Source organism: Mchenga conophoros, linkage group LG16 (assembly GCF_057382185.1).
Source record: "Mchenga conophoros isolate Kocher_MC1m ecotype Shallow Benthic linkage group LG16, M_conophoros_male_GT1.1, whole genome shotgun sequence".
Lineage (NCBI taxonomy): Eukaryota > Metazoa > Chordata > Actinopteri > Cichliformes > Cichlidae > Mchenga > Mchenga conophoros.
The window spans coordinates 24881222-24908267 of record NC_140541.1 but is presented as its reverse complement, the minus strand read 5'-3'; the positions used below and the strand labels follow the sequence as shown (position 1 = coordinate 24908267).

The 27046-nt window shown below is 39.8% G+C and overlaps 2 protein-coding genes across 4 annotated transcripts in view; one reads left to right on the top strand and one right to left on the bottom strand.

Moving 5' to 3' along the window:
* The window catches only part of LOC146556884 (uncharacterized), a 96291-nt gene extending 72151 nt beyond the window's left edge, over positions 1-24140 (top strand). For all 3 annotated transcript variants that reach the window (XM_085249104.1, XM_085249105.1, XM_085249103.1), the window contains one exon: positions 23873-24140. In XM_085249104.1, the coding sequence (XP_085105230.1) occupies positions 23873-24027 (155 nt within the window). In that variant the 3' untranslated portion in view covers positions 24028-24140. The remainder of the gene's footprint in view (positions 1-23872) is intronic.
* LOC146556885 (nuclear receptor subfamily 4 group A member 2) lies at positions 9971-15150 on the bottom strand. Its single transcript, XM_085249758.1, has 8 exons — positions 14998-15150; positions 14413-14517; positions 13357-14228; positions 12778-12907; positions 12427-12590; positions 11846-12048; positions 11500-11678; positions 9971-11372 (listed from the first exon to the last, which is right to left on the bottom strand). The coding sequence occupies exons 3-8, from the start codon at positions 14224-14226 to the stop codon at positions 11116-11118; spliced, it is 1803 nt and encodes a 600-aa protein (XP_085105884.1). The 5' UTR covers positions 14227-14228; positions 14413-14517; positions 14998-15150; the 3' UTR covers positions 9971-11115.
* Positions 24141-27046: the final 2906 nt, after the last annotated feature.

Genomic DNA, 27046 nt, shown 5'->3' with positions numbered 1-27046 from the left:
ACTTTACTGTGAGAATCTAAGTTTTTAATCCACCGTTGTTTGAAATTAAAATGAACTACGGTCAAACCAAAAGAGAAATCACTCCACAGGCAGGACCATCTGTGTACCTTACAATCATATTAAAGTCCAAAATCCTTACAGCTGCACTCCCTTCTGATCTGCCATATCTCCTCTATGGCATTTTTCTTTCTATTCTTTTTCCGCTCCCCCTGCATCACTTTCACAAAGCAGTCTGACAGAGTTCACTTTTCTCCTTTAAGAGGATGAATGAAGATAAAAAGCAAAGCAAAATGGAGCACAGGAGGCATCGCTTGCTTTGATTCATGATGGCTGGGAATCTGGTGCTCCTGTGCAGCCTGCCTGTTTGGCTACTCGCTCGCCTGCCTGTCTGCTCCTTCCCAAGCACTCTAATGGAGAGTCGTAGTCGGCTCACTGTGACACCGTCGAGCCATCAAGAATGGCTGATTATGGTGCTAAATATTGATCTCTGCCTCACATGTGTCAAAATTCCCCCCACCCTTTAATTAGAATTTCCCCTCCGTGCCATACAGGAACTAACCGAATATATTAGAGGACTTCATGAGGAGGAGGGGAGTGCAGCAAGCGGGGCATAATTGTGACCTCTTGTCTTGCCTCTTCTCTCCTGAGTTTTGAGATGACTCCCAACTGTCTGTCTAATGCTCCCAGTCTCTGCGATAATCAGACTTATTTTCCTCATCTTATCACAGGATGATCCGCCTGGCTGTTCTGTTCTCCATTCTCCTTTTCTCTCTCTTCTACCTTTTCTTCCTCCCTCCTCCGTACCAACTTACCCCTTTTTTCCCTAAATTTTGCACAAGGTGTTAAAGACGTTATTAATAACATAATGTAAACATTGTGGTTTAGTGTTTTGGGGGGGGGGGGGGGGGGGGGTTTGTAAATGGATGCACATTTTAAAGCCTGCAGCACGCTTCACAAACAGTTCTACTTTATGTTACCCATTGAGTTACTTTACATTTTTTTAACAATACTCTATATGTGTTTTGGAGCTGAGGATACCCTAACCCTACAGTTATGCTGTTGTAATACATGCAGAATGCTCTTTGGCCTCGTCTCACTTCCCTGAAAAAAAAACCTTGTCATGGTGGCAAATGCTGGTGTATCTTTCAGTATTAAAGGTACCTTCACAGCTGTGCACATTATCCACTATGTGCTCCAGTGCACTCCTGTACCATCACAGATGGTGACATTTGAACTGATTGCAAGCCGGATATTCCCTCTCCTCTTTAGCCCGGAGGACAGTGTCTCTGATTTCTAAAAGCAGTTTCAAATTTTGATAGATCAGGCCACAGTTTCTAATTTTACTTCAGTCTTTCCTAAATGAGTTTGCTCCCAGAGAAGCTGACAGGATTCTTGGCTCTTCTTTATATATGTTTTTTTTTCTCCTTTGTATAGAGTTTACAAATAAAGTGAAAACTTGTGTTCACGATGACTTGTTCCTCATCTCATGCAATGATTTCCTGAACTGTCTGTTTTAAAGTCAGTGCTGCCAGAAGTTTGCAGCCATTCAACTGATTTTTCAGCTCGGTCCTCGCATAAAGCAATTTTGCTATTCTCGGAATCACCGCTTTTGCGTACCATAGATGGTGATGAAACCAGCACAACGTGGCGTTTAAGTTGAGAAACGTTATTCTTAAATCGCTGAACTTTACCTATGCAGTCTTTTCTTTGCTACGCTCAAGCAAGTAAGAATGAAATGAAGCCAATGTAGAAGTGCCAAAAATTGCAGGTCTCAAGTTGCCACTTGAGGTCGGCTCCAAAAGCCAGTCAATCGATACAAATTGCAGCACAAAAACGCATGTTTGCAATCCAGCTTGATACAAAACAAAATGACTTCGGTATCTGTAGCTGCTTTTCTTCATGTTTTAACATCTGTACGAGTGATTAACTAACACCTTTAAAGTTTATTGAGGCTTTTGTGACTGATACAAAGATTCGTGTTAGGCCTACTCCAGTTTGAGCCTCTTGGCTTTGTCTGTGGTAGTGATGCATTTGAGAGCATTTTCACCAGTGGGTGAATCATGGTGGCTACATGATGTCTATGATCTTTCACAGAATGATAAAGTTCTCCATACTTCTATGGGATACACTTTTAATACCTAATCCTGTCACTGAACAATTGTGAGATCTTCCACAAAGTTTGTTTTTAAGCATTATACAATTTTCCAGTATATTTGTAGCAAATCCCTCAACTTTTTTATTATTATTAAATTGTCATCGGACAAATGACTAAATGTCTTTTTCAGGGAATCAGAAAATATCTTTTATTTTTTAATTTTTTTTTCTTTTAAGTCTCGTCAAACAACCTTAAAACCTTAAAACACCAAAAAACTATTTTTTCTACCAAAGAAGTCGATTTTGCTTTTATCTAAAACAAAGGGTTAGGGCAGAATTAGGGTCAGGGTTACCACCTATCATGACTTGGACCTCAGCGTTAAAAGCCTCATGCTGGTAGGAGTTTACCCCTAATGAGTAACAAGTGAGCTGTCAACCATTTGGTCAAACATTTTAGTGGCTAATGTCATCTGGAGCCTCAAGAGATACGAGTTTGTCAAATTATTTTCTCTCAGATATCATAAAGATTCCATTTTCTATTTTCAAACATAAAGTATTTACACCTAAATGACACTGATACAAGAAACATCCCTTAAGGCAGTTTATTAGAATTTATATAGCTACCCCACAAAAGACTTCATACAACAGTTAGTTGTATATTTCTGAAAACCCGTAAACAGATTTGATGTGTAAAACTGATGAAAGTTTTGATGTATTTGCAGTGTGTTTGTATTTCTTCTGATTAGTAGCTCAATAAAAGCAGTGATGTTAATTTGATATTTTATTCTGCAGCGTTACAACCACCATGTTGCTCCTAAAGGCAAGCCCATGCTCACTCTGTGCTTATGCACTATTAATACATGAAATAAACATAAAACACATTCGAGCTTTGAGATTCTTTTTCCTTAGTAATGCTTCTCTGTCGTTGTTGCTAACCATGTATTGGAGCTGTCAGACTTATTTTATATTTTCCTCTGTGGTCGCTCAGTATTTATATCCTCAGTATTTTTATCCTTTCTGCATACTGTTGCATTCAGTATTATATATTTGTAGTCAGTTTCCTGGCTTTTACAAGCACAAACATGTTACATTCTTCTACAACCTTGTTCGTTTTTGTTTGTTTTTTTTTTAAATCATCTTTCTGCCTCTTTCCTTGCTCTTTTCTCCCTCTCTCTCAACCCACCTCCCCCCTCCCGCCCTCGCTCTCTTTCATTCTTTGGTTATGAGGCACTGGTCGTTATTATAGGACGCTGGCAAGCTTGCCGTCAGTTGCATTCTGGCGAGAGTCAAGTGCCACAAGGTGCCTTTTTCTATTTGTTTGTTTCATGCAACACTGCACCAGCCACTGACCTGTGGTATCCATGTCGTGCAAGAGGGAGTCAGGTTCATCCAATCAAAAACGGGCTGAAATTAACACTGATCTTTCCATTCCTGAAGAGAGACTGTGGCAAAAGGCAATTTCATGACTATAGGGTGGACTTTTTTTTCTATTTTTTCTTTTTTTTTTTTACTTTTTATTTGGATTATATATATTCTCCTCTTTACATTTTAATGTGTTTGTTTACAGCCGGTTTATGTCATAAACAACAAACCCAGGGTTTAAACTCATCATTGCCGTTGTTATTAATTACAGCCTAAAGTGTTCACCCTCAAAACAATTTTTTTGAGATTTAATCTGAAAGTGCGATATCACAGATTTTGTCTCACTCTGAATTCAATCTGATTCCCTGCAATTCAGGACATGCAATATTCATAGTTGATCCATTGACTGCTATTCAAGCGGGAACTATTTGAAGAGGGAAAGTTCATGTGCATTTTTGATGGATTGTGCATGTCTTCCCCTACTCTATATGGATAGAGCGCTTGTTTGAAGGTCAGTGATTCTCTTCAGTCAGAGTCTTCCCTCTACACTCCTTTTTTTGGGGTGGGGGAAGAATATCTCAAGTCTTCACTCCATATTTTTCAAGTGCTTCTAGGATGACTAGGTTGGATGACCTTGGATCCTGGTGGAGATGAATCTCTTTGAGCTTCCCCTCTCTGCTTTTCTTGAAGAACTCTGTCACGAAGAAAGACAATGACCTTCTGCTGTAAGACTTTTCATGTAAAATATCCACTTTTTTCCAGCTCTCAACCTTTTCATATCTTTGATAGCTCCTGTGTTTCTTGCTGTATGTGTTGAAATACATTTTCCTTTAACATACATCAATAATATCATTCTAGTTACGTGTTCCACTTTTATCTCAAATTACGTCTTTTAGTCAGTATATTTGAAGGGTGGGGTGGGGTATTTTTTTCTATTAAAAAATGGTACATTTATGTGTGTGTGCCTTTGTGTTTGCATGTAGGTACAAGGGGTTGAACAAGGGTTGAGTGGATCTTGAGAGCTGGCAGGTGCATTATTGCAGCAGGCTGTGCCTAGCTTGACATGTGTGTTCCTAATCTCCTAGTGATATGACAAAGCTGTGTGGGGGCCTGGGCTGGATCTCTTCTGTCTGTTGTGACACACAAATACACACACACTCACACACACACCACAGCCCCCTCTCGCCTTCCTTTCTGTCCAACACACATCATATTCCCCTCTTGACCCTTCAAGAGTACCCCACTCAATCTACTTGCACTTTCTCACACTACATGTGTGATTAATATGTTCTGAGGGAGATTTGTAAAACCATTAGTGCATCAGTTTATGTAGTGATTACATGCATATAGTCTGTGCATTCGAGAAATAAAGCAGAGGCCTCAGATGCCCTTAACATGTATCAAAGTGTGCATTCATTTCAAGCTTGTTTACCTCCTGTTAGTCATCGTAAAGAAGAAAAAAAAAAAGCATTGTGCCAAAAGATATGATGCAGTTGATGCAGTCCTGTAATCTAGGACATGACATAGTGTGTTACATGGTAAGCAACTTCAAGTGTTTGGTTTACTATGTATTTACCTTTTAAAAAAAAAAACCCCAGATTGCTTTCATTTCGCAAGCAAAAAATGCTACAGACAGAGAAACTATAATACTGAGAAGATGGCAGACCACACACATGATTTGACCCAAAGGCATGAACAGATTACATGTGCATGGGTGTGCTTCCACTTTACCGTGGAGCAACAGCACAAACCATAACACAGGATAAGGGCATATCCTTGTGGGAACAGAGCCAGTGCATCTGACCATGTTGACATTTTACAGTCTGACATCAGATGGAGGGATAGTCCAGTTTGCATCCCTGCATTCAGTCACATAGTTAACAGTGTATAAACTGGAGGTATTACAAGGTATGTTTTTACTCATTAATTAAAAATGCAACGATTGCATTAAATAGTTAAACACATTAATCAAATAGCTGGCTCTTGGGATGAAATTATTTAAAGTAGATTTTTTTTTGGTGAACATTGTTGTCCACTCGTGATAACCCATGTGCATCATCCGAAGCAGCTTCTTCTTTCCTCCGTTTTTACAGTTTACTCCTCAGTCTCCTCCAGCCTCGCCCCAGAGACCAAATGCATCATTTGAGGCTCATACAATTCACTGCTTACCGAGCCACTGGCTCCTACCAGCCTGATAGAGGCATTTTTCGCCACTTAGAAGCATGCACTGTGTGTCCGATCCCTTCCTCCTTAATATGTCCTCTATTACCATCAGGCATTTAAGCCTGTTTTTTCTACTTCAGTGACCACTGAGCACCGGCTTCATTAAAACTAATTGAATCGGAAACATGTCTGCCTGAGGAAACATTAACTCTTTCTATAAAGGAAATTTCCGATTTCACTTTGTCAATAAGGTCAAAGGACCGAGCCCATGTGTTCGATCCTGATACATGCGGTGCCCATAAACGTAATCTCATCCCTAAATTCTTGGGCTATTTCATTTGGGCATCTATCAGCACTGAATGCACTAATTTAGCCTCGATTAGCTTTTTGTGATGAAAAGAAGCAAATAAACAAACAAAAACACCATTTCTCTTTTCCCCCCATTTATACATTTTTTTAGGCAGAAACCTGAAGAAACCCCTCTCCCACATGATGTTCTGTCAATTTCATTGCATTATTAATTTCTTGTGGTTAGCATAATTGAGTCTTGGTACAAGCATTACATTAATGGATTTTACTGACCACACTTGAAACAATAATTTTATGGCATCCGTCAGAAATCAATGTGCGATAACAGAGCACACACAGCTGTTTAATGTGAAGTAAATATTTATGAGTGATCTGACTAGACATCAAGTTCAGTCAATCTTCTTTGAAAGGATCTGTGCGAATGATTAACCTCATTTTACTGGTGCTGCCTGGGCTGGTAATGGCTATTAGAGCTAAGAAGGAGTGAGGCCTTTGATTTTTGGCTTCTCATCATTCACAGCTTGTCGCATCCCTTCATCCTTCATACACGGCTGCTGAATTGATTGTCTGTTTAGTCCTATGAATGATAAAGCTGCTCTGGGCCACAGGCTGAGAGGGACAGACATGGCTCACCTCCATCTATATGCAAGGTGGATTTCTTTTCCTGCCTCGCCGCTCGGAAATCAGCTTTTTGCATTATTTATTGGACAATCATCAGCATTTCAATATGGTAAATCAAATAGTCACAGTAATATAACTATAGACAGTCTTATCCAAAGGGCCATCTTTCAACTCATTATTCATTCATTTTGTTTAGAGCAATAGTCGGCAGGACTCATGAGATTCATAAGTTGTGTAATCAACATGTTTTACTGCAGGCTCCCACAGCAAAGTGCTTCGCTGCCTAAACAGAGGGAAAGGTAACACGAAAGAAATTGATGCCAAGGTTGAGGGAAGAGTGGATGCAGTGAATGAACGAAAAGATGCCGAAAAAGGCTGTCGAAAAGGCAGTGAATGTTGTTTAAATGGCCAGATCCAGGTAATAAAGACTGCCATGTGGTGTGCAGACATATAGATCCACTTCACAAGCTTTCATCTCCCTTTGTACCTCAAAATGACTTTCATTGGCAACTATAAAAGACAAAAAGAGTTTTAAAAAGTCATTTTGCACGTGGCTTTGTTTTAGCTAGGCCAGAGAAAATAAATACTGTGACCAAAGCTCACTTGCTGTATCCCAAGAGAGCAGACAGTGGGCAACGTGTAGGCTGCCACTTTTGTACTGTTTTGCACAGAAGTTTGTATCAGATGTATTCATGCATCCTTATAATTATTCTTCCTTATCTCCTTCTGACTGCCGCTGATTGCTACTTGTTGGTTCTGCACTTTAAAAACAGTGTAGTTCTTCTCCATCTAAATGCAGTTTCAGCAAAAGCAATGCCTGCTCTTTAGATGTCTACTAAGTTCTCAGATACTGCAAAGATGCACGGTGTGGTTTTCTCCCACTTCAGGTATCAAGTGATGCAATGATCTAGCTGTTAATTAACACATTTTGGCTTCCCGATTAAAATAATATGAATAAAAGCAGTTGACAGTGTTGCGTATTATAATAAAATAACGATGGTCAGTTGACAGTGGAAAATGATTTTCAGATTAAATACCTACAACTGACTGACAACACTTTAAATCCACCACATACAACACACATGAACCTGTCAGCTTCACCACAGTGTACAGGTGAGCGTGCAACCAAATGCAAGACTGCCACAGTGTGCGGAGTTCGTGTCTCTTCTAAGACTGAGAGATTTTTAATTCGATGTCTTTCTCACCTTGTGTATGAGCACTTAGAGGCAGATATGCGGGTTTTGTTCTTGGGAGACGGCCACCTCCACCTGCTGGCTTTCGTTGTTGTTCTGTGTTCAGGGGCTCAACACAAGACTGTAAAAGTGAAAAATGATTTTCTTTTCTTTCTTGTAGACCAACTTGTGCTCACACAATCACGCCTAACCTTTCGCTGGTGTCCAAGAGTGGGGAAGAAATTAGGCACTTAATAAATTGAGACTCAAAGTCTTGCAGCATATATATAATCATGCACAAACAGTGACAGAAGTGTTGGCTACATGTGTCATGTTTTATTGTATTGAGATAGACATGTATAAAACCTAACTGTACTTAGAGTCAATAGAGGAAACTTGTGACATTGTAATGCACCCTTTCAACAGATCTGCTAAATGTCAGCAAACTGGTTCTGAGCACAATCCCAATTTGCCTTGGAATTAGCACTTTACAGTGACGATGTAATTATTTAGACAATTTATTGCCTGCTGCTAATATCTCTCAAAATAAGCTGTTCCCTTCATCTTGATCATGTGATAAATGTGGAATCGTTGTGGATAAGTCCCAGACATGCCTCAAAGCCTCGCGTCACTTCTCCCTCCTGATAGACTGAAGGAAAGGCTTAGTGACAGCGGCCCTGCCTCACTTTGTTCAAGCTAATCACAGCCGTTTTGTATACATTTCTAAATGACTTGTATTTCTACTTGTGCAGTTCACAATATGCAGATGTGATGTGCAGCGACATCTCACAAAAATCTTCACCGCAGTTGCGTGAGATTAATCAGCGCACTGGATTAAAGGATACAGCCTACATAGGGACGTTTTTACCTGTGTACTTTAATGGCTGATAAAGCGGAAGGGGGAGGATGTAGAAGAAATAAGAGGCGCGGAACTTCATTCCCGGGGGGTTTGTGGGAGGTTGTCGGTAAAAAACTGGCGTATTACTAAACTATTAAAAACCAACTGGGTATCGTTTTATTTTCACCAAACATCGGCCTCGGTTTGCAAAAAAAAAAATGCCGCACAACGACGCAGTAAAGGTTTCCTGTTTGTGCATCATCATATGTCTCTTCACTTAAATTTCACAGACAACTACGCTGGAACGCGAAATGCGAGCCTGCGCTACCTGTGCTCAAACGGGGTTTCACCTCTCAGAAAGCTTTTCGAACGCCTTTTTCTTCTTATTTGTAATGGCAAGTTGCATGTAGACGGATTTTTTTTATGCCAGAAAACTGCCGACTGTAAAACTGTTTAGTTCTAGCTCTGATCTGACTTGTCGGTAGGATAGGTTAAAAGTCTGATTTTAAATTATAAAAGGTCAGTGGAGCGGAAGCGCAAAAGGAAAAGAAAATCAGCTTGTACACAGACTGGGATAATATAAAGCGCGTCATTACATTTTTAATCACCTTTTTTGGTAACGAGGAAAGTCGAGATCCACAAAGTTAAAGTTTTATAATCATCCGCGCTACATCAGCAAAGAACAGATGAATTATAAGATGAATTCCGATGTTCTCATTTAAGCAGTCGTTCGAGAAATTGTGTTTTATGTTCAATTTAAATTCCTGCGTTTAATCTGTTGCATCGCTTCTTTAGTTAGACAGCGACATTAGAAAAGGGAGGAAATGTTTTATCGGCAAAGGATAGACTAATAAAATTGTCACCTTTATTTGTTAAAATATTAGAAATAATTGGAAATACACACCTGCACGCATGGCGACACTTTAGAACTCCTAAAATGTAAGTGGGTTAAATTGAATTTGGATAAATGAAATATGAGCTCAATAGAGTCGGAAAATGAAAGCTTAAAATTGTGAAGTCGTTAATATGCGCCTCTGTAAAGATTCATATTTTTGTCAAATTTAAAAATCCAAATCCAATTAAAATGGGCCCGCCTTTACGAATATTTCATCTTTTAATGCAACGACTTACTCCCTTAGCTTGAACTAAATATCTCCTCGCATCCTGTCACGTTTTTTTTAAAACAGGATGATAACAGAAATTATTATTATTGTGGTGTCCTTATAAAAAACGTTTGGTTTTTTTTGCGCAATCGAGCCTGAGCGCTGATCGCAACAGCTTCCACAAAACTGAGAATTCAGTGAAGAAGTTATGAGAAAATGCATCATTTCTCGTGTGCCTCGCTCTCTCTTGGGGATTGGAAAAGTCTGAATTTGAAGAATAAATTTCAGAGAAAGTGTTTAGCAAAGGATCGATTTAAAAGTTTTATTTGTAAACATTAAATATTTCTTTCTCTCTAAAGTTTTTTGAATTCGGCACCAAATGCGTCACAGAAGTTGTAAGTACACCATGATGCCAAAGATGTAGGCCTATATCACACACTCATGGACCTCTTCATATAAGATGGGATTTTTCAGTTCCAAAACGTGTTAAATTATAACTAGCTAGACGCTTATAAGACATAAAACATAGACAACGTGCTCAGCATGAAACTTGGATGGTTTGAAATCGTTTAAATTGCACCATGCTTAGTGTAGCTCTTGGCAATAGAAATAATAAATATATAGAAACGTTTATATTCAACAGCAACAATACTTACAGCACATACAAACAAGGAATGTCTGACAGTTTTACAAACACCATGGGTCCCTCATTTTCTATACAGATGAAATATTTTTCCACATATGCGTCATACATAAAAGGAGTGCCATAACTACGAATCAGTATCAAATCTAGCAGACTACATAGTGTCCGGTATATATTATATATAGACATCACCTCAGCAAGTGCCTATAAAAGAAAAAGGAAAAGGGGTGGGAGGGAAAAAAAAGAAACTAAATCATGCGTTGTCTTTTCTGGATGCTTTTGGGATCCTGTCAGAAACACATAGGCACGAGTCAAAAGTGAAAAGAAAATTAAATATTTTCATTATAACAAACTTTTTACACATGTTATAAACCGATGCATTGGAGGCATCACATAATCTATCATAATATACAGTGTGTGTGCGTGGGTTTATATATTTCTATATAAATGGAATATATTACATCTGAGTATGCTGAATCAGTAGAGCCGAGGTTAAACAAACAGTAAATGATTGCAAGACCAAGTTAAATTTGATGACAGTTTGTCCACCGGAGAGCATTAACCAGTGATAATTCAGTTGTTTGGCACAAACAAAAGAGAGAAAAGGGGAAAAAAATCAAGGCCCGCACAGCCATTAGACTTTGTCTTTTTTTCCCTCGTGTTACTTTTTCACGAATTCATATTCATAATGTGGTTGTTCTGTTAGCATATGGAGCTTGCAAATATTCAGAAATAACAACTTTAAAAATCGGTCAAGTCTGACACAAATAGTCTTTTGGAAGTTCTTTGAGGTTCGCCATTGAGTCAGACTCAGAAAGGTAGGGTGTCGAGGAAAAGTTTGTCAATTATTGCTGGCGGAGGGACTAGGTCCTCTAGCTTTAGGTAAAAGATACGCTGCAGACCTTGGGTACAGAGTGTGCGCAGTTCTGGGAGCTTTCCTAAGAGTTTTGACAAGTAGTTGGGACGATTCAAGCCGCCGCCATTGAATGTCACTTGATCTTTGAGGCAGTTGACGATCTTGTTTTGGAGATCCTCGACTCTCTTGGGTTCCTTAAGTCCGTGTCGCTCTGAAAAATACAATTAACAAAGAAAAAACAGGCACGGATAAATAATCTATGATACGTCAACCCTCTCATTTTTCATAAGCGTTGTGAACCATCCAGTGTTCATAAATGCACCGTCGCCTTTACTCACCTGTTACCATGGCCAGTGCTGCGATGCAGGAAAAAGCTGAGATGTCTATATTCATACTCTGCAAGTTGGAAGAAAACTCCACGATGGCGTCTACCCACTCTCCAAATCCACGGACGCACTGTAGTCTGTGTAAAACCACTCCATTACAAAAAATAAGCTTTCCTTCCACTGGGTTGGACCTGCAGTTATTAACAAAATGTCATTAATTATGCTTGGTAATAAATGTGGATTCAAGAGCCTTCTAATTATTGGGCGGCTAATAAAGCCAAAAGCAATGAAGCTTGAAGGAGGGACTGATGATTATCTAAAGCCTAAATTGTTTTATTTAGTAATTACTCAGTCTCACCTGTATGCCAGCCGTAGGACAAAAAGTTCAAGGAAGGCGGATTCAAAGAGGAGATCTTGATCTTGCTTCGGTAGATCAGAAAAGCCAGGGATCTTCTCCGCCCAGCCTCGGATGATCTCCATGGAGCCCGTCAGGAGATCATAGAACTGCTGGATATGCTGAGTGTTGTCTCCAGTCATTTGGTAGTCAGGGTTAGCCTGGAACTGGAATTTAATTTAAACAGCGCCTTAATGAGGTCCTTTAAAATATATAATCCGTGAAATTGCAAATGCCCATTTCCAAGAAGGAGAGAAAGATTTTTTTTAACCGTTGAATTCATGTCTCCTTTTTATTAAGTTCTGCATCTCAGTGCAGCTCACTTAAAATGTGTCACATTAAAAGGCTGGCAAAGTTTGGAATTCAGCGATGTATTACAGAAAACTTTCAGGGTAATAAATTTAGTCCTAATGCAGGACTAAATTAAAGGGGTCGCCAGTCTCGTTTTATCTGCTTTCTCTGAATAATATTTAACTCTTTTTTTTTTTTTCAAATGTTCTGCGAGTGTGTGACTTTTTATTTCTGGGATTATTAGAGTCACTTACTCTGGAGTAGTCCAAAGCGGACATGGAGGGATTGGAGTCCACATGGGCCCTAACAAGTGCGCTTATGAGGCTGACCGGCGGCGAGGGAGGGGAAGGCTCTTGGGGACTTTTGGGTTTGGATGGTAGGCGTCCTCTTCGACCTTTTAGATTATCCGTTCGGACAACTGCAAAATATATAAAGATATGTGATTTAGATAAATCATCAATATACAAACTCCAGCTGGTGTGCGTAAATACCTATTAGTGGATAAATTCACAACCCAGTACTGCATTACGCACGTTTCCCAGTGTGTCAGATGAAAAATATTAACCACCGGGACAGAAATAATTGAATGCATAGCCCAAACGTACCTTCTCTCACCATTCCGACGACAAGGCACTTCTGGAAACGGCAGAACTGGCAACGGTTTCTTCGGCGTTTGTCAACAGGACAGTTTTTATTTGCTAAACACACGTATTTTGCATTTTTCTGTACGGTGCGCTGAAAAGAGAGAGAGAGAAAAAAAAACACACAGTCAACTTTCGGGCCCATTTCCAAGGTTACACAATTCTGACGCACAACTTGAAGGGGAAATGCAAGGATGAAAACAATATAATATAATTCATATTTAATGTTTTGAATTGTGCTGTATGACCCAATAATAATAAGAGAAGCTCAGCAAATACGCATTAGTGGTGTTGGTTATTATTTCTTTTCATTCGATGTCACGTCTGTGTGGACAAGTATGACTGCCATGTGGTTCTTTTTTGTGTGCGCACTCACACTTGTATTAAAGTCGGGTTTAGTGTTATTGTGTTGCCTTTGATTTATTTGGTTTTTAAGTAACTGAGCAGCATTTAACACACTGCGCTGTGAATAATAATGACAGAATGTCTCGCTGACGTAAAAAACAGTAACACGCATTCATTGTCGCTGTCATTTCAGCCCACCTTGAAAAATCCTTTGCAACCCTCGCAGGTTCTCACTCCATAATGTTGGCAGGCTGCGTTGTCCCCACATACCGCACACAGACCTTCGTTTGACGGAGATCCTCGGGACGGGGGCGATGGCACTTGGCTGTCCATCAGCTGGTGCCCGTGGCTGAGCTGCAGCGAGTGAGGAAAGGCCAGGCCAGACTGTTTCCGTATAGCGCTGGGCACCGCAAAACTCTGGCCGTCCGGGCCGCGGTGTGCGCCCGGGTTGTCGTGGTTCATGGACACGTGCAGCGGCCCGTCGAACCGCATCTGACAGCTGGAAACAGGAGTACCGGGCGGGGACTGTTTGAACGAGAAGAGCGAAAGCCTTGACACCGGATTCTTGCGCTGGTCTATCATATGAGACGTGGCCGCAACATAGTTCTGGTGGAAACTGTGGAGGGAGCCAGGGTCCTCCCACATGTGATTAGGCTGAACCTGGAAGTTTGGCGTACTTGGGGCGTGAGGCGAGGAGGGTTTGAAATACATAGGCCCAGAGTGAGCCATCATTTCCTCAGACTGGGGTGGCAGGTGGCTCTGCTGATGGTAACTGTGCATCTGAATGTCCTCCACTTTGATAGAGGACTGCTCTCCGGAGTGGGGCATCTGATAGAGACAGGGCGGTTTAACGTCGTAACTGGTGTTATAGTTGTCCATGAATGTACTGAAACTTGGTAGAGAAGTAGTAGCTGTGATCTCAGTGTTGGTCAAGTCCATGCTAAACTTAACAAATTCGGGTGTTAAGAAGTCGCAGCTGTATTCTCCTGCGGTGTGGTAGCTGTAGCTCTGGGAAGCTGGACTGGCTCCTTGAGGTGATGATCCATACTGAGCCTGAACGCAGGGCATGGCTGAAAACCAGACGGGTGCAAACAAATTAGAATTTTTCACATAAATGTTTAAACTGAGAGGGAAAGTTTTATATATCAATTTAAAATTATATGAAATGTCCACAGCAAAAACTACACTAATTTAAACAAGTGTGGGATTTCAGGTAAAAATAAAACTTTAACACATAAATGTTTCACATCCTACCTCAAGTCTTCTGACAGTTTTCCGGTGACACTTGAAATGGGTAATGTCAGGAGCTGTTGTGTGGGTGTCGGGATAGAAGAATGCGACTCTGTTCTGGTTCTTCCCCTAATAAAACACAAAGGTTTGGAGTTACTAGATTATACAATAAAACAATCTCTCTAAAAGGAGAGATCACACATTGGTTAAGCATAAGTCTATTTGTGCGCAAACCATACCCCGTTTCCAAACGTGCAGAGCATGTTACAACATTTTATTCAGTGTTCTAATGAATATGAACAACATGCTATAGAAACCAAACCACAAGTATTTCTTTTCTTTTGTTAATAAGATGCTGGTTCGACGTGAACAGACCAACTTTGCGCACTTGACACTAGTAAAAACTTGTCTAAAAAGCAGAAAGCTGAAATGTGGCATTAAATGACAGTCACATCTGAATAGTCTCAGTCAAACTTAATTGCGTGTAATTTCAATTTAAGGATAGAAAAAAGACTTAGATTAAAAAAAAGATTTCAATGCCTCGGAGAAGCCGGACAGGACGAGCGAATTCGGAGATTATGTTGCAAGAAAAGAATGAATGAATCTTACCTCTTTCACATCAGGATCGTGACTTTCTGTCCATGCGATAAGCATGTAGGTGGTATTCATCAATTTTAGTAAAAGCTCCAAATCACGAGCGTAGGTACAAGCAATGCCAAGCAGGGAAGTGAGTCCGCGCACCAACAGCGACACGAGCTTCGACTATCCAGTCTGGCCAATGTGGCTTTGTTTATGTGAGCTCTAGATACCCTGGCCCACGTGTTTCAGTGCGCAACGTCATCGGCGTCGACATCGACGCGGACCAATCTCCTCGGGAGCTTTCTCAAGCCCCAATTTTTCTGGTGAGTATGTTTGTCTTGTGGTATGTGTTCTGTGTTGCTTCCCACATGGACATTAGCAGAGATGTAGTGGAGGATAAACCCACCTAAACTCAGTTCAGACACCTTGGTGTTTGCACAGGCCTTACGTCATGCTTGTTTTAAGCTGACACGAGTCTATGTGATATGATTTCGATGTATTTGCCACAAATCTCTAAAGTAAATGATGCACGTTTCCGATGGACTGGTGCTGTCACTGTTGTTTTCCTCACTGTTCTGGCATGCGGGAATAGTATTTACAATCGGGGAAAGTTCATTTACTACCATGCACTACTCCAAAAGAAATGAAGGTACACTCCAAGGTTGCAGCAGGCCAATATGTAGCCAAGTGTGCGGTGTATTTTTGTGGCATTAAAACAAACGTACACACACCCCTAAGTGGAAACACGTCTGTCTCCTTACTAGCACTGAGTTTATGCATGGCCTGGTTGTCGGTATTTGAATGTGAAATTAAGATGAGTGTACACCGGGACACATATAAGGCACAGTTATGTCACAACGTCACAATGCTAGACTCACTGTAGTTGTATGAAATAGCCCTAATGAAGCAGGGGTCAATATTATTCTTTGTTATCTTCTGACAGGATTTCTGTAGGCTATTTCAATTGTGTTCCAAATTTAGACCTCAGATGGGGTGGGGTCTGCGAGGTGGGCTGCCTATTCATAGCGCTGGTAGCGCGCGTGTGTGTGCGCGCGCGAGAGAGAGCGCTTCTGTAGGAGGAAGGGGGGATAATTAGCGGGCCTGTAGCCAGTTGTCATGGGGGACCCAAAACAGGGAAACGTGATAGCAGCGCGCAGAATAAGAGTGACGCAGAAAACGCTCAAGTTGACGCGGTCGCCAAAATAATCTGCTGGCCTTATTGTTCTGCAGCGATGGAATAACTGATCTTCGCCTAATCTTACACCAACACCTTGTAGCCAGTCGAGTTGGCCTAAATCTTTCTAGATGTACGCAGGCTTGGGAACCAGGCCCAAGAGAGCGAGCAGAAAGTGCATTCGCAGAGATGTGGCTCCACACGCTACAGCAGGATCTCGCCGCATGCAGCATCATATGTTATTGCTGTTGGACTGCTGCTTTATTACATGAACCACAGAACAACCATCAGTCTTGAAGCTGTTTTATGTACTGCCCCGTACTCACAGCACACACAATAAGAGTGCGCAAGAAGAGGGGTGGGGGAAAGAAAACTGTATATCATGGTTACACTCACCTCTAGAGGACACTATTGTTCGCCAGCCATACATCACAAAGCTGCTGTTTCTTACAATTAACCTTTTAATTAACCTAACCCCATTAAGTTTGTGTGGTCACGCCCAGTCGTTTTCAGGTGGACTATAAGACGGGATTTGTAAATTACAGTTTCCCCACACTGAACTGTGGATATCCGGAAGTAAAATATTGTTCGACTTGCATAGATTATGGCGCTTTTCACATTGTACTGACCCAGTCTTGTGTCATCATGATTTCGGCTCATTAAACAACAGTTATCCTACAGCCATGTAAATATATTTACATAAAGTGGAATATGTGACCAACCTCCACAAAAAACACAAAAACTATTTTGACTTAAAACGCTGATGACAGGACGCCGCTTGGTTTTTATTGACTGGTAACAATTTTCCATTTAAAATTAAGCTCGGTTAGCGTTTAATTGGCCGTTTTACCGAAGAGTAATTAACTTCCTATTTATGTGCACAGTTAATTGGCAGTCTGATGTGAATCTAACGGGTTAGTTGTAATCATACGGAAGATTATATGTTTAGGTTTGTTTGTAGAAATGCCAGAATGTGTAGCTTTGACTCTCTCTCTCTCTCTCTCTTATCACCGTGGGAGCCCCCATTATTAATTTCTCCCCGGGTGCAATCGACAACTCTGTGGGAAATGCGTTTTATTAGTAGGAGAGACACTCTCGTCATCTCAAGGTCAAAGGATACCATATGAGTCTCAGTTACAGTGAGACCAGGGTCTGCCAGCTCCCCGAGGATTCGACCCTGAGTGCGAGGAGGGATGCGAACAGTGAGCCCCACTTGATTCGCTGGTCTCCATCATGAGTGTGGTTGTTATTAGCAACAGGCCCAGCGTAAAGAAACTTCTGAGTCAATTTTTTTGTTTTAATTCCTTTTGACAAGTCGGTTCAAATTAACGTCTTTACCTCCAGCAAGTATTCTTCACTATTTTTTTTGGGCGATTTGATATAGTCTATTCCTTTTCCCCTTCTCTGGAGATGTAATGTTCACATATAGTAGATGGATTTCAGGTATGGACCAAACTGACCATGTGGTGCAGTCTTCTCAGATACTGTGCAGCTCCATTTGACACATTTTAAGAGCTTTATTAACAACATTTGCATTTCAGTATAATACATTACAGCTTTGCTGCTGTGATTGGTTAATAAAGAGGATTAAAAAAAGTGGTCATTTTCAGTAGTGAAATATGTGTTCAGATACCTGCAAAAGAAGTACATGGCATTTTAGCACAATGAAAAGTACAGGCTACTCTTCTACAAGTGTTTAACAAGTGAAGCATTTATGTGAAGCGGAAGGAAACAAAGTGCATTTACTAAAGTACTGTAGTAAAATTCTGACTTACATGCATACTTATTTCTTACTGCCAGCTGCAGTGGAGAACACTGTACTGTTTTACTGCACAACATTTACAGGTCAGCTATAATAAAAGATTTAACAGAAGAAGATTTTTCATGCAAAACAAGGTCAGCTCTCAAATACGATTATGTGTTCTAATTTAAGCAGCAAAATAAAATATAGGGACAATAGGTACAATTATCATCAATATCAGCAGTTTTGTTCAATACTTTCTTGGTCATGGAATAACTTAATTGGACTGAACATTTTTTTTTTACCTTTTTTGTGCTCTTTTTACTTAAGAATCAACACTTCCTGAGCTGTTTGTAACATGCAAATGACACTTTTGTTGTAGATGGTTATTGCTTTGGCATAAGTCGTCCCACATTTACCATTTAACAAGATGAATTTCTTTTGCTTCTTAGCAATCATATTAGATATGACATATGTTTGTTTATGAAATAACCTACAGAATAACAACACCGTTTCCCTCTAACACTATGCAGCATGTGAAGTTGCAGAAAATTGTGAAAACTCCATGAAACACCACTTTCTCATTATTGTATTGAGCACATAAGCTACTCAAATTAAGAATAAGTGGGAACTGAGAAAGAGGCTTCCACTTCTTAAAGAACTAATCGTCGCTCCATCTTTAAATTGCATTGTCTTTTTTTGTGAAATTGGATTTAAATTAGAAAAGAAGTTGCGCCGTTCTCCTTAAACTGCAGCCTAGATAGTTTGCAAAATCTCCCGGTCGCTTCTACAAACCTCATTTCATCTCAAAGCACTGGCAGGTATCAAACTTTCTGAGAATTGAACAGCCAGACCCTGAAGGCATCCCTTTGCTCAGTGTCTTCTTTCCATTTCTAGATTCCCACTTTACAAGCTTAAATGTCTACTTAATATGCTTTAATGCCTGCTCTTTAGAGCCAGGGTGCACTTCATCACTTTTATACACCTTTATATAACACACTGTTAACTAGCAATGCCTTATGGAACAGCTTGTCTTGCAGCTGGAAGGCTCCTCCATGGCATGATGGAGGTACCTGTTCACCATTCACAATGAGACAGTAAAATGGGAATAGAAGCCTCTGCATACTGCTGCTGTCTATATCAGTCAACGATGAATATTCATGAATCACAGTGTCATGACATGCTCTGTAATTGGCAGCAACATTAGTAATGACACTGCTGGTATCAATTCCCTGCATATTCATGTGGTGGGGCAATATTTCCTCGTGGTGCTGGGTTTTTTTTCTTTTTTTTCAATCCTCCTGAAAGTGAAAATGTATTCCGAAGCTGCAGGTGTCCCTGGTTTCACAATCAATTGCTGGCTGGATTGTGCCCCAGTGAAAATCAGACAAACCATTAGTTTCTTTGTCAGTTTCTTTGATTATTAATATATCTGAATTATGAAAGGTTGAGAGGACGCTAAATATTGTAAAGTGAATTTCTTTCTAATAGTTATGAATGTGGACCTTAAAGACTCCTATATACCATGTCAGTGCCACTGGCTATTGGACTTTTAAAAGATCATTGATATAAAGCGTTGATTACTCTTGCCTTAAAAGTAACAAACCCAGATCATTTATTTTTGTAGATCACTAATAAGCATATGCGCTCTGCTTCAAACAATTTTTTATTCCATCCGATCCGTTTGAGGTTTGATTAGATTTTACAGTTTTCACAGGCACGCTCCTCCGATAGGCCAGACAGTGCGGCAGATTTCTTTGTGTACTGGAATTTGCTGCGATTCCATTTCGGCCCCACCAAAGTGTCCTAGAATGGATAATGAGGGAATTGGATAAAGCTTTGCATAAGCTGGAAGGCTTTCCCCTCTAAGTAGCTGGAGGAGAGGATTTTTCCTCTCATGGGTTCAGTTTGCCATGAACCGTCCAAACTGTGTTGTGAGGAGGCAGACCTGTTTCTCCACAAACAGGAAAGGCTGCATTAGTCATGTATCGAGTGATAAAGAAGTATTCAGATCGCTGTGGAAGAAAAAGTAAAAGTACCATTATCAGTTAACAAGTACAATGTATATTTTTAGTCTTACTACTAAGCGAATGTATCTCTGTATATGAGTCTCTCTGCATTTCTCCATGACTGTTCATCACATTTGGTGGATGTATTCCTGAGGAACAAAAGAAATGCGGTGTTGAGCTTGAAGATTTTTTAGTTCAGTGTGCACGAAGCATTTAGCATTTAAATCTCATAACCGCGCACTCTACCTCTTTAAATTGCCTGAGTCTCAGCACAACATCTCAGATACATGCACAACATGTGGGAAACACTGAAAATGTGGCATCGTATCATCAAACCACTCACCGCTGCACTGTGTAAGTTTGTGACCACTTTAGTGTGTCATTATTAACTATCAGCTATAGTTTTTCTTTTAAATTATATTTTGTTTAAAAGTAAAGTAAAGTGTGCGTGTTAGTCCCCATAGGGAAATAGTTCCTCTGCATTTAACCCATTCACCCAGTGAAGCAGTGGGCAGCCACCAGTGCAGCGCCCGGGGAGCAGCGTGTAGGGACGGTACCTTGCTCAGGGGTACCTCAGGGTAGCCGTTCAGTGGAGTCGAACCCCCGACCTTCCGATCATGGGGCCACCACTCTACCTACTGAGCTATCCCTGCCCCTCTGAGCTATCCCTTTGTTTTTCAAAGTGAACACAGTTATGTATTGAACAAGCACTTATGAGTAACAAAAAAGTAGCAAGCTAAGTTTCTATATACAGATAATTGAGACATCTATTTTTCACCAAGAAGACAACCCCACTGTGGGTTAAATACCTGGGACTCATTTGAGAACAGAGGAAGACTCTGATTTCATAAATAAGTCCAGTTGGTTTCTTTTTGAGCACATAAATTATTATAACCTGGATGATGGAAAACCTGCAAAGACATTCAGATGCTGTTTTTTTTTTATGTCAAATATTTGGGAACTAACTATCCACCCATCTACCTGTCCAGTTCAGGGGCTCTGGAGCCTATACTAACTGTCATAGGGGAAAAGGTGAGACAGACCCCAGGAGAGATTTCCAGTATATTGAAGAGCTAACACTAACTATGTATTATATTTTACAAGTTTATGGAGTGTTTTATGTACAGGTAATAAGAAACTATGACTGTAAAGTCTGCATAGTGGAATAAAAATATCATTTCTCCTGTTAAAGCAGGCAGATTACAAGTCCCTCACATTTCTTTTTAAATACAGTAATTGTGTAAATGTACTTAATTACTTTCTACCATTGCACATTTCTTTTATTAAGACTTTGGAGTTTGTGCAACCTAAGAAAAGTTCCAATCCATAAATTCCATGTGCAATTTACCTACCACACAACGCCTGCAGTATGCAGTTTGTTTAAGCAATGGATTGCTTAGGCCACTGTACACCGCAAAGCTCGTTGCTGATTTTTCTTCTTTTTTTTCTGTTGCTCACCAACTGAGCTGTATCTGGGCATTACAGGAGGAGGTAGCAGTAATGGGAACCGCTGTCAGTGCAAGGAGGCGGCTTGTTTTCATTTTATGGCCCTACTGCACTGACAGAATAGAGAAAAAAAAACATGTGAGATTCAGTGTTGCAAAGCAATGAGTAGTGTTGTTAACAAAGTCTTATTAGTATAAAAAGGATGCTTCAGATTGCGTTTGTTGAATAAAATTTCAACGTGGATTTAAAGACGGTACTTGTAACTTAATTTCACTCGGTGTTGCACAGACCTTAAACGTGTTCATTAACAACAGGTGACTAAGCAAAAGTTAGTTTCCATTCTGTTCACTATTACCTGCTGCATATTATTTCTAACAAATGGTTGATGGTGCCTCCATAATGTGGACGTGTCTCACAGTTGCAGTGAACTTGAGAGCGAATGCCATTTGTCTTCTTCTGCTTTGCTTATTTTAGATAATCCAGCTCTATCATCATCATCATCATCAGTCTTGCAATTAGTCAAGTTTACTTGTTAACATGTCTCAGCGTTGTCCGTCTGCTCGCCACATGCAGATTCTGTGATTAATCTCGAAAGACACTATTTTGAAATGTTATTGGGAGTGGAATATAAATAAGCATGTGATGTATTGTTTTTTATTGTTTGATGGTGTCTGACAGCTTTGTCACAGAAAATACATGGCTTCTTTTTCCTAAATCCATCACAAGGAATATAAAGACATATGCATAATAATGAAACACATTTATTAATGTGTACTGTCCCCTGGAGTCATATGACAATGAAATGGATGGCTGGATTTCTTTTGCATGGATGCTATAGGCCTGAGTGTTGCATGTGAAGGTGGCTGAACAGGTAAAAGGGGGACTGAACAGATAGAAGAAGAACCCCATCGAGAGGACTCAGGGGAATCAGAGGGATGAGATAAAATCCAACAAGTGATTGTTTAAGGGGTCCTAACTGCTCATTACAACCTCATAGTCAGATTGATTTACCCTTTTTTAAAATTCTGAATGTATTTGCATAAGTTTCTGTATGCCGTAAAAAGTGCTGCTATATACTTTTACATTTTTTCTTATTGTAAGAAAAAGCTTTAAAAATCCTTTAAATATCTTTACAATCATTGATCTGACTGCAATTCTAGTGTTACAATAAACCAGCCTAAAAAATGCATAAAAGCAGGTTTACCCCTAATAATAATAATAATCTCTATCACAAGTCTGCCTTGAAATAGGTGTGCTATATGTTTATGCAAAGCCTGGAAAGGCTCATAGCCGTATTAAAAACACATCAACAGGTCAAACAGTTCATTTGGGTGACATATACATTTGGACACTGGGGATAATTTTAAATTAAACCCATGCACACCATCCTGCCCCTGTAAGTAAATTTTAAGAGACAGTATTGAGGTGTAAACAGCACAGGTGTGTTTGTTTTTAAATCTGGGATTTATTGACACTGAGAAAAAAAACAGGAAAATCCCACCTTATCCTGGTTCCCAATATTTTCTGGTCCAACTTCTTTAGTAAAAAAAAGAAAAAAAAATCCAATTTTCCCTCGTGTACAGGGATCTGTATCGGGGTTTTACAGGCAAAAGTAATAAAAACAAATAAATCCCAGTTTTTTCTTACAGTACCAGCACAATATTTTCTGTGAGGAGCTTTCCGAAAGGATTTTTCATGGCAGAGTCTTGTTCAGCCTCTGTTTGCAACTGCAAATGGGTATTCTCCATCCTGATGTTGCATAACCTCCTTGCCATTGTGGTGGAGCTGCTTTCCAAGCTGCCTCTCTGGGGCTTCCTCTGTAAGATGCTTCACATGTCTGCTAGAAAGTGTAGAGCAGCAGTACGTTTGAACTGGAAGGATTTCTCCCCTTCACATGTCTACGGGCTTTAGTCCAGTCACCAAAAAAAGAAATGAAAACTCTTTTGTTCTCTTCCAGTAAGGGCGTGCATCCTCATGTGGTTACCATTACATACCAAATCAATTATCTATGCTGCTGGTGAGAGGCTTCTTAAATATGTTTTGCCCCTTTATTTGCCCTGGTTGTCTATTGGCAGTGAAGAGGGGGGTTTCAAACCCTTTCTTCTAATCCTCAGTTATTCTTCCTTTCTTCTTTTCAAAACTGGGATTTATCGACCATCTGGGACAGCAAAGAAGCTTCTAATGGGCAAAGCAAAGAGCGATTTCACTGTTAAAAATGCTATGAAAGTCATATGACTTCCTTCGGTGTTTAAAAACATGCATATGTTCTCTAGGTTTCTTTTTTTTTTTTAAAGTTTTGTTCTTTTTAAATGTGGTCTCAGAATATGCGGTTGCTCTTTGTGCTTCATGCTGTCATAGTGGTAGAAATGATTGTTGTTTTTAACCAATGGAATATGTATGGCCCCACAATATTGTTCTCGTCATGAATATTACAGTGGAAAGTTGTGCATATGCGAATAGCATCTTGATCCATTCTAAAGATTTGGGACAGTAAGTATCCAAATGTTGATGTGTTTCCTTGGCTCCCATTGTCAGATCTCAAAACTGCCCCTGTGCAGGGAGACGATTTCTCATCAGGCACTAGCAGCCGGAGCACCAAGCTCATTCACGGAGGAGTCCGATATCTACAGAAAGCCATCATGAAATTGGATTACAAACAGGTAAATGCTTCATTTTTTCTCCGCAGCTGACACTTATCCGCAGAATTCCTGGTCCCTCTGGTCATATTGCTTTATTTACCCCCCTATGTTCATTTTTCATTCACGGGAAGCAGTGACATGTTTGCCTTGAATGACTGCCTGCCTGGAATTTTCTGAAGTTGTTTTAAAGGATTCTTACAACTTAGCAGACCTCTGTTGCTATCACACTGTAAATTAATTCGGGAAATTATCTCTCAGTAATAGGTGAAACAAGGCTTATGTACCCTCTTTTGCTATAAGTTGTTTAAGACGAGTCACCCAGGTTCAAAGTAAAATGTCACAATTTTCTGTTACGTTTCAGTCTTTGCGATATCTCATTATTCTAAGCCTGTGTTTTCTTTAGGAGCCTTATTTTGTTATCTGTATGAACATATGAGGATGCTGGAGGTGAGCAGCAGAAGAGGCCAATTAGTGTGATTGGAGGAAACACAGCTGCCTAGTCAGCAGCTCAACAGTAAAATGCAGCCTGTGCTACACAGGGCAAATTAAAGCAACGGTATTTGGGAGCCGGTAGCTTGAACCTTCAGCTTGTATATTTACCCTTAAAACATATGATCTTATCCAGTTTTTCCAAAAAGACTGTGCACCAAAAAAGGTGATATTATTTTGTTAAAGGAATAACTTTTCTGATAACAGTGAACTGCCATAAATCACTGATGTCATCAGATGAAATACTTGCCCATGTGTTGTTTCATCTACTTCTTCCAAATAAATTACATTAAATTAAGGTTATGATTAAAATTTGATGAAACTATTCAATTAATTAATTTTTAAGCAAACATGATCAAGACTGATCAAAACAAAGACGGTAAACCTTTCCCTCAATAAAGCCGTGGAGTCGAAAAGATGTAGAAGTTCGGCCGATTGGAAGAAAACTTTATAGTCACCTTTGGGTTTGAAGGCTCATTGAAGTGTAAGGTAAAGGAAGAGTAGACCATGGCATCTCTGCTCCATCTCGCCTTTGCTCTCTCTCAGACTTGGTTGAACTCAGAGGCCTTGATTTGATTGGTGCAGCCTTGAATCATAAGCTTTAATTGCACCTGACATTTAAAGCTTCTCTCTGGTATTTAAAGCAGTGTACAGGTGTGGTTCATTACTGAGAGGGGGATAGGAGATTTTCTGATTTCTCTTTCATTGCCGGGCCGTGGCACCTTCTTAACTCATCATGCTGCCTGTCACCATCGCCGAACACCTCCCTCGTTTGCACAAAGCCATACCTAGCCCAACTAACATCAGTCAAAGAGTTCAAGACTATGATAAAATGAAGTCTTTTTTAGTGCTGTCCTAGAGGAAAATGCAGACAGAGGGGATAAAAGAATGTGACTATGTAGTAACAAGTCATCCTCGGCACATATCAGCCATGGAAATACTTTATTTTTTCCACTAATGCTGCAAGGTGCTGATTCTCTTAATCCACCAGACTCAAGACAGACAAGCTGTGGGAGCCACTGTTTATTGCTCAAAGCCTCTAATCATGAAATCTTTCTTTGAGCAGTATATAGTGTGCTGTGCACATTACTATGCACTGTTAAAGTGTATGCATCACTTTCACTTGTAATGTTAAAAATTATAGCACTTATCACAGCTGGAGATGCTGATAGCAGCAATCTGACTGCAAATTGTAGAACCCATAAGTCTGTCCTGTTTTATGTGCTTTAAAAAGTTTTTTTTTTCTTGTCTTATGAGAAAAACAAGTTTGTAGAAAACACATTTAAGAATTCAACTTTGATAACAACTGATTTTCTGTATTAGCAGTAAAAAAAAAAAAATTATTTTACACATATATACATGGTGCTAAACTGTATGTTGTCCAGTAACATTCATTTTAAGTAGTGCAGCATACAGCGGATGTTTTTATTCGTTTGTGTGTAATATAGTTAAATATATTGTGTTTTACACAGCTGTGTAATTGCTGTCTATGTGAGCGTAAACAAATTAGAAACAACATTTTAAAAAAAACAAACCAAAAAAAAAGCAGAAAATAGCCAGTAGCCATCGCGTTCCTACCAGTCCCAGGATCCATCTATCTCCGGGCTATATGTGCCTGGTGTTGGCATCAGAAAAACAAAGCATATGTTGATTGTTAGCCAGGGTGTACATAGCATGTCCCATTCACTCAAGGTCTCCCTTGTAGCTTCAAACTCCCAACTTTGTTTCTCTAGGCTATCTGTCAGACTTCATTTAGCATTTGAGGATATGTGGATTCCCATGTACTGCAAAAAGGCAACATACTTCTGAGGGAATATGGCCACTATCTGAGCAGTGATCTGTCAACCTTATTCATTTAGCAGAAGTAAGTAGGAGAGGGGGGTATTTTACATGAGCTATTTATATTTGTTCAGTTTTATACCAGTGTGTTTTTCTTCTTTTACCTCTAGAAAGCAGAGAATCTGAAATGCATCAGAGTATTTACTTAATAACTGTTTATAATAATTGTTATGTTAATACGATTTAATTTAGCCATAGTGTTTATCATAGAGACTCTTTTTCTTTGATCACAAACATTACACCATTTACATGTATTTAATTTTTCCTCGAGCTGTCTTTTCCACGTCTTTTCCCATAAACAACTGGGTACATTATGGCAGTGACATTTTCTGTCCTGACCTTCTTCAATGGGGATTGGGTTTTGACTGCTTGGGTTCATCTCCCTGGGATTTTTCAAGCCATCATTGCCAGATAGTTTCAACAAATAGACATTCCTTACCCTAAGAAAATGTTGTATTGGCAAAAATATAATTTAGTACGAAATGATTTTTTTTTTTACTTCATACACATAAATCACATGGACAAGGGATCGTAAACTCTAACCATTCAGCAGCAAGAGTTTTTCAAATATTTAAAAGCGGTGCTTCACCTTTGCTTTTTTCATAAAAATCCGACTAGTCAACAGCAGCACGAGTATTTAAAATATTATATTACCGTGCCTAATAATTTTCACATTTCTGGTGTGTGTTGAAACTTTTTTTCTCCCATATTACGGAAATATTTTTCTCTTGTTGTCTGCTCA

Excerpts from the sequence above, each read along its gene's own strand:
- LOC146556885 (XM_085249758.1), bottom strand. The coding sequence starts at position 14,226 with ATGCCCTGCGTTCAGGCTCAGTATGGATCATCACCTCAAGGAGCCAGT. Across the intron at positions 12,908-13,356 it reads GTTGCAAAGGATTTTTCAAG|CGCACCGTACAGAAAAATGC; the intron begins GTGGGCTGAAAT and ends CTCTCTTTTCAG. Across the intron at positions 11,373-11,499 it reads AGCACTGGCCATGGTAACAG|AGCGACACGGACTTAAGGAA; the intron begins GTGAGTAAAGGC and ends TGTATTTTTCAG.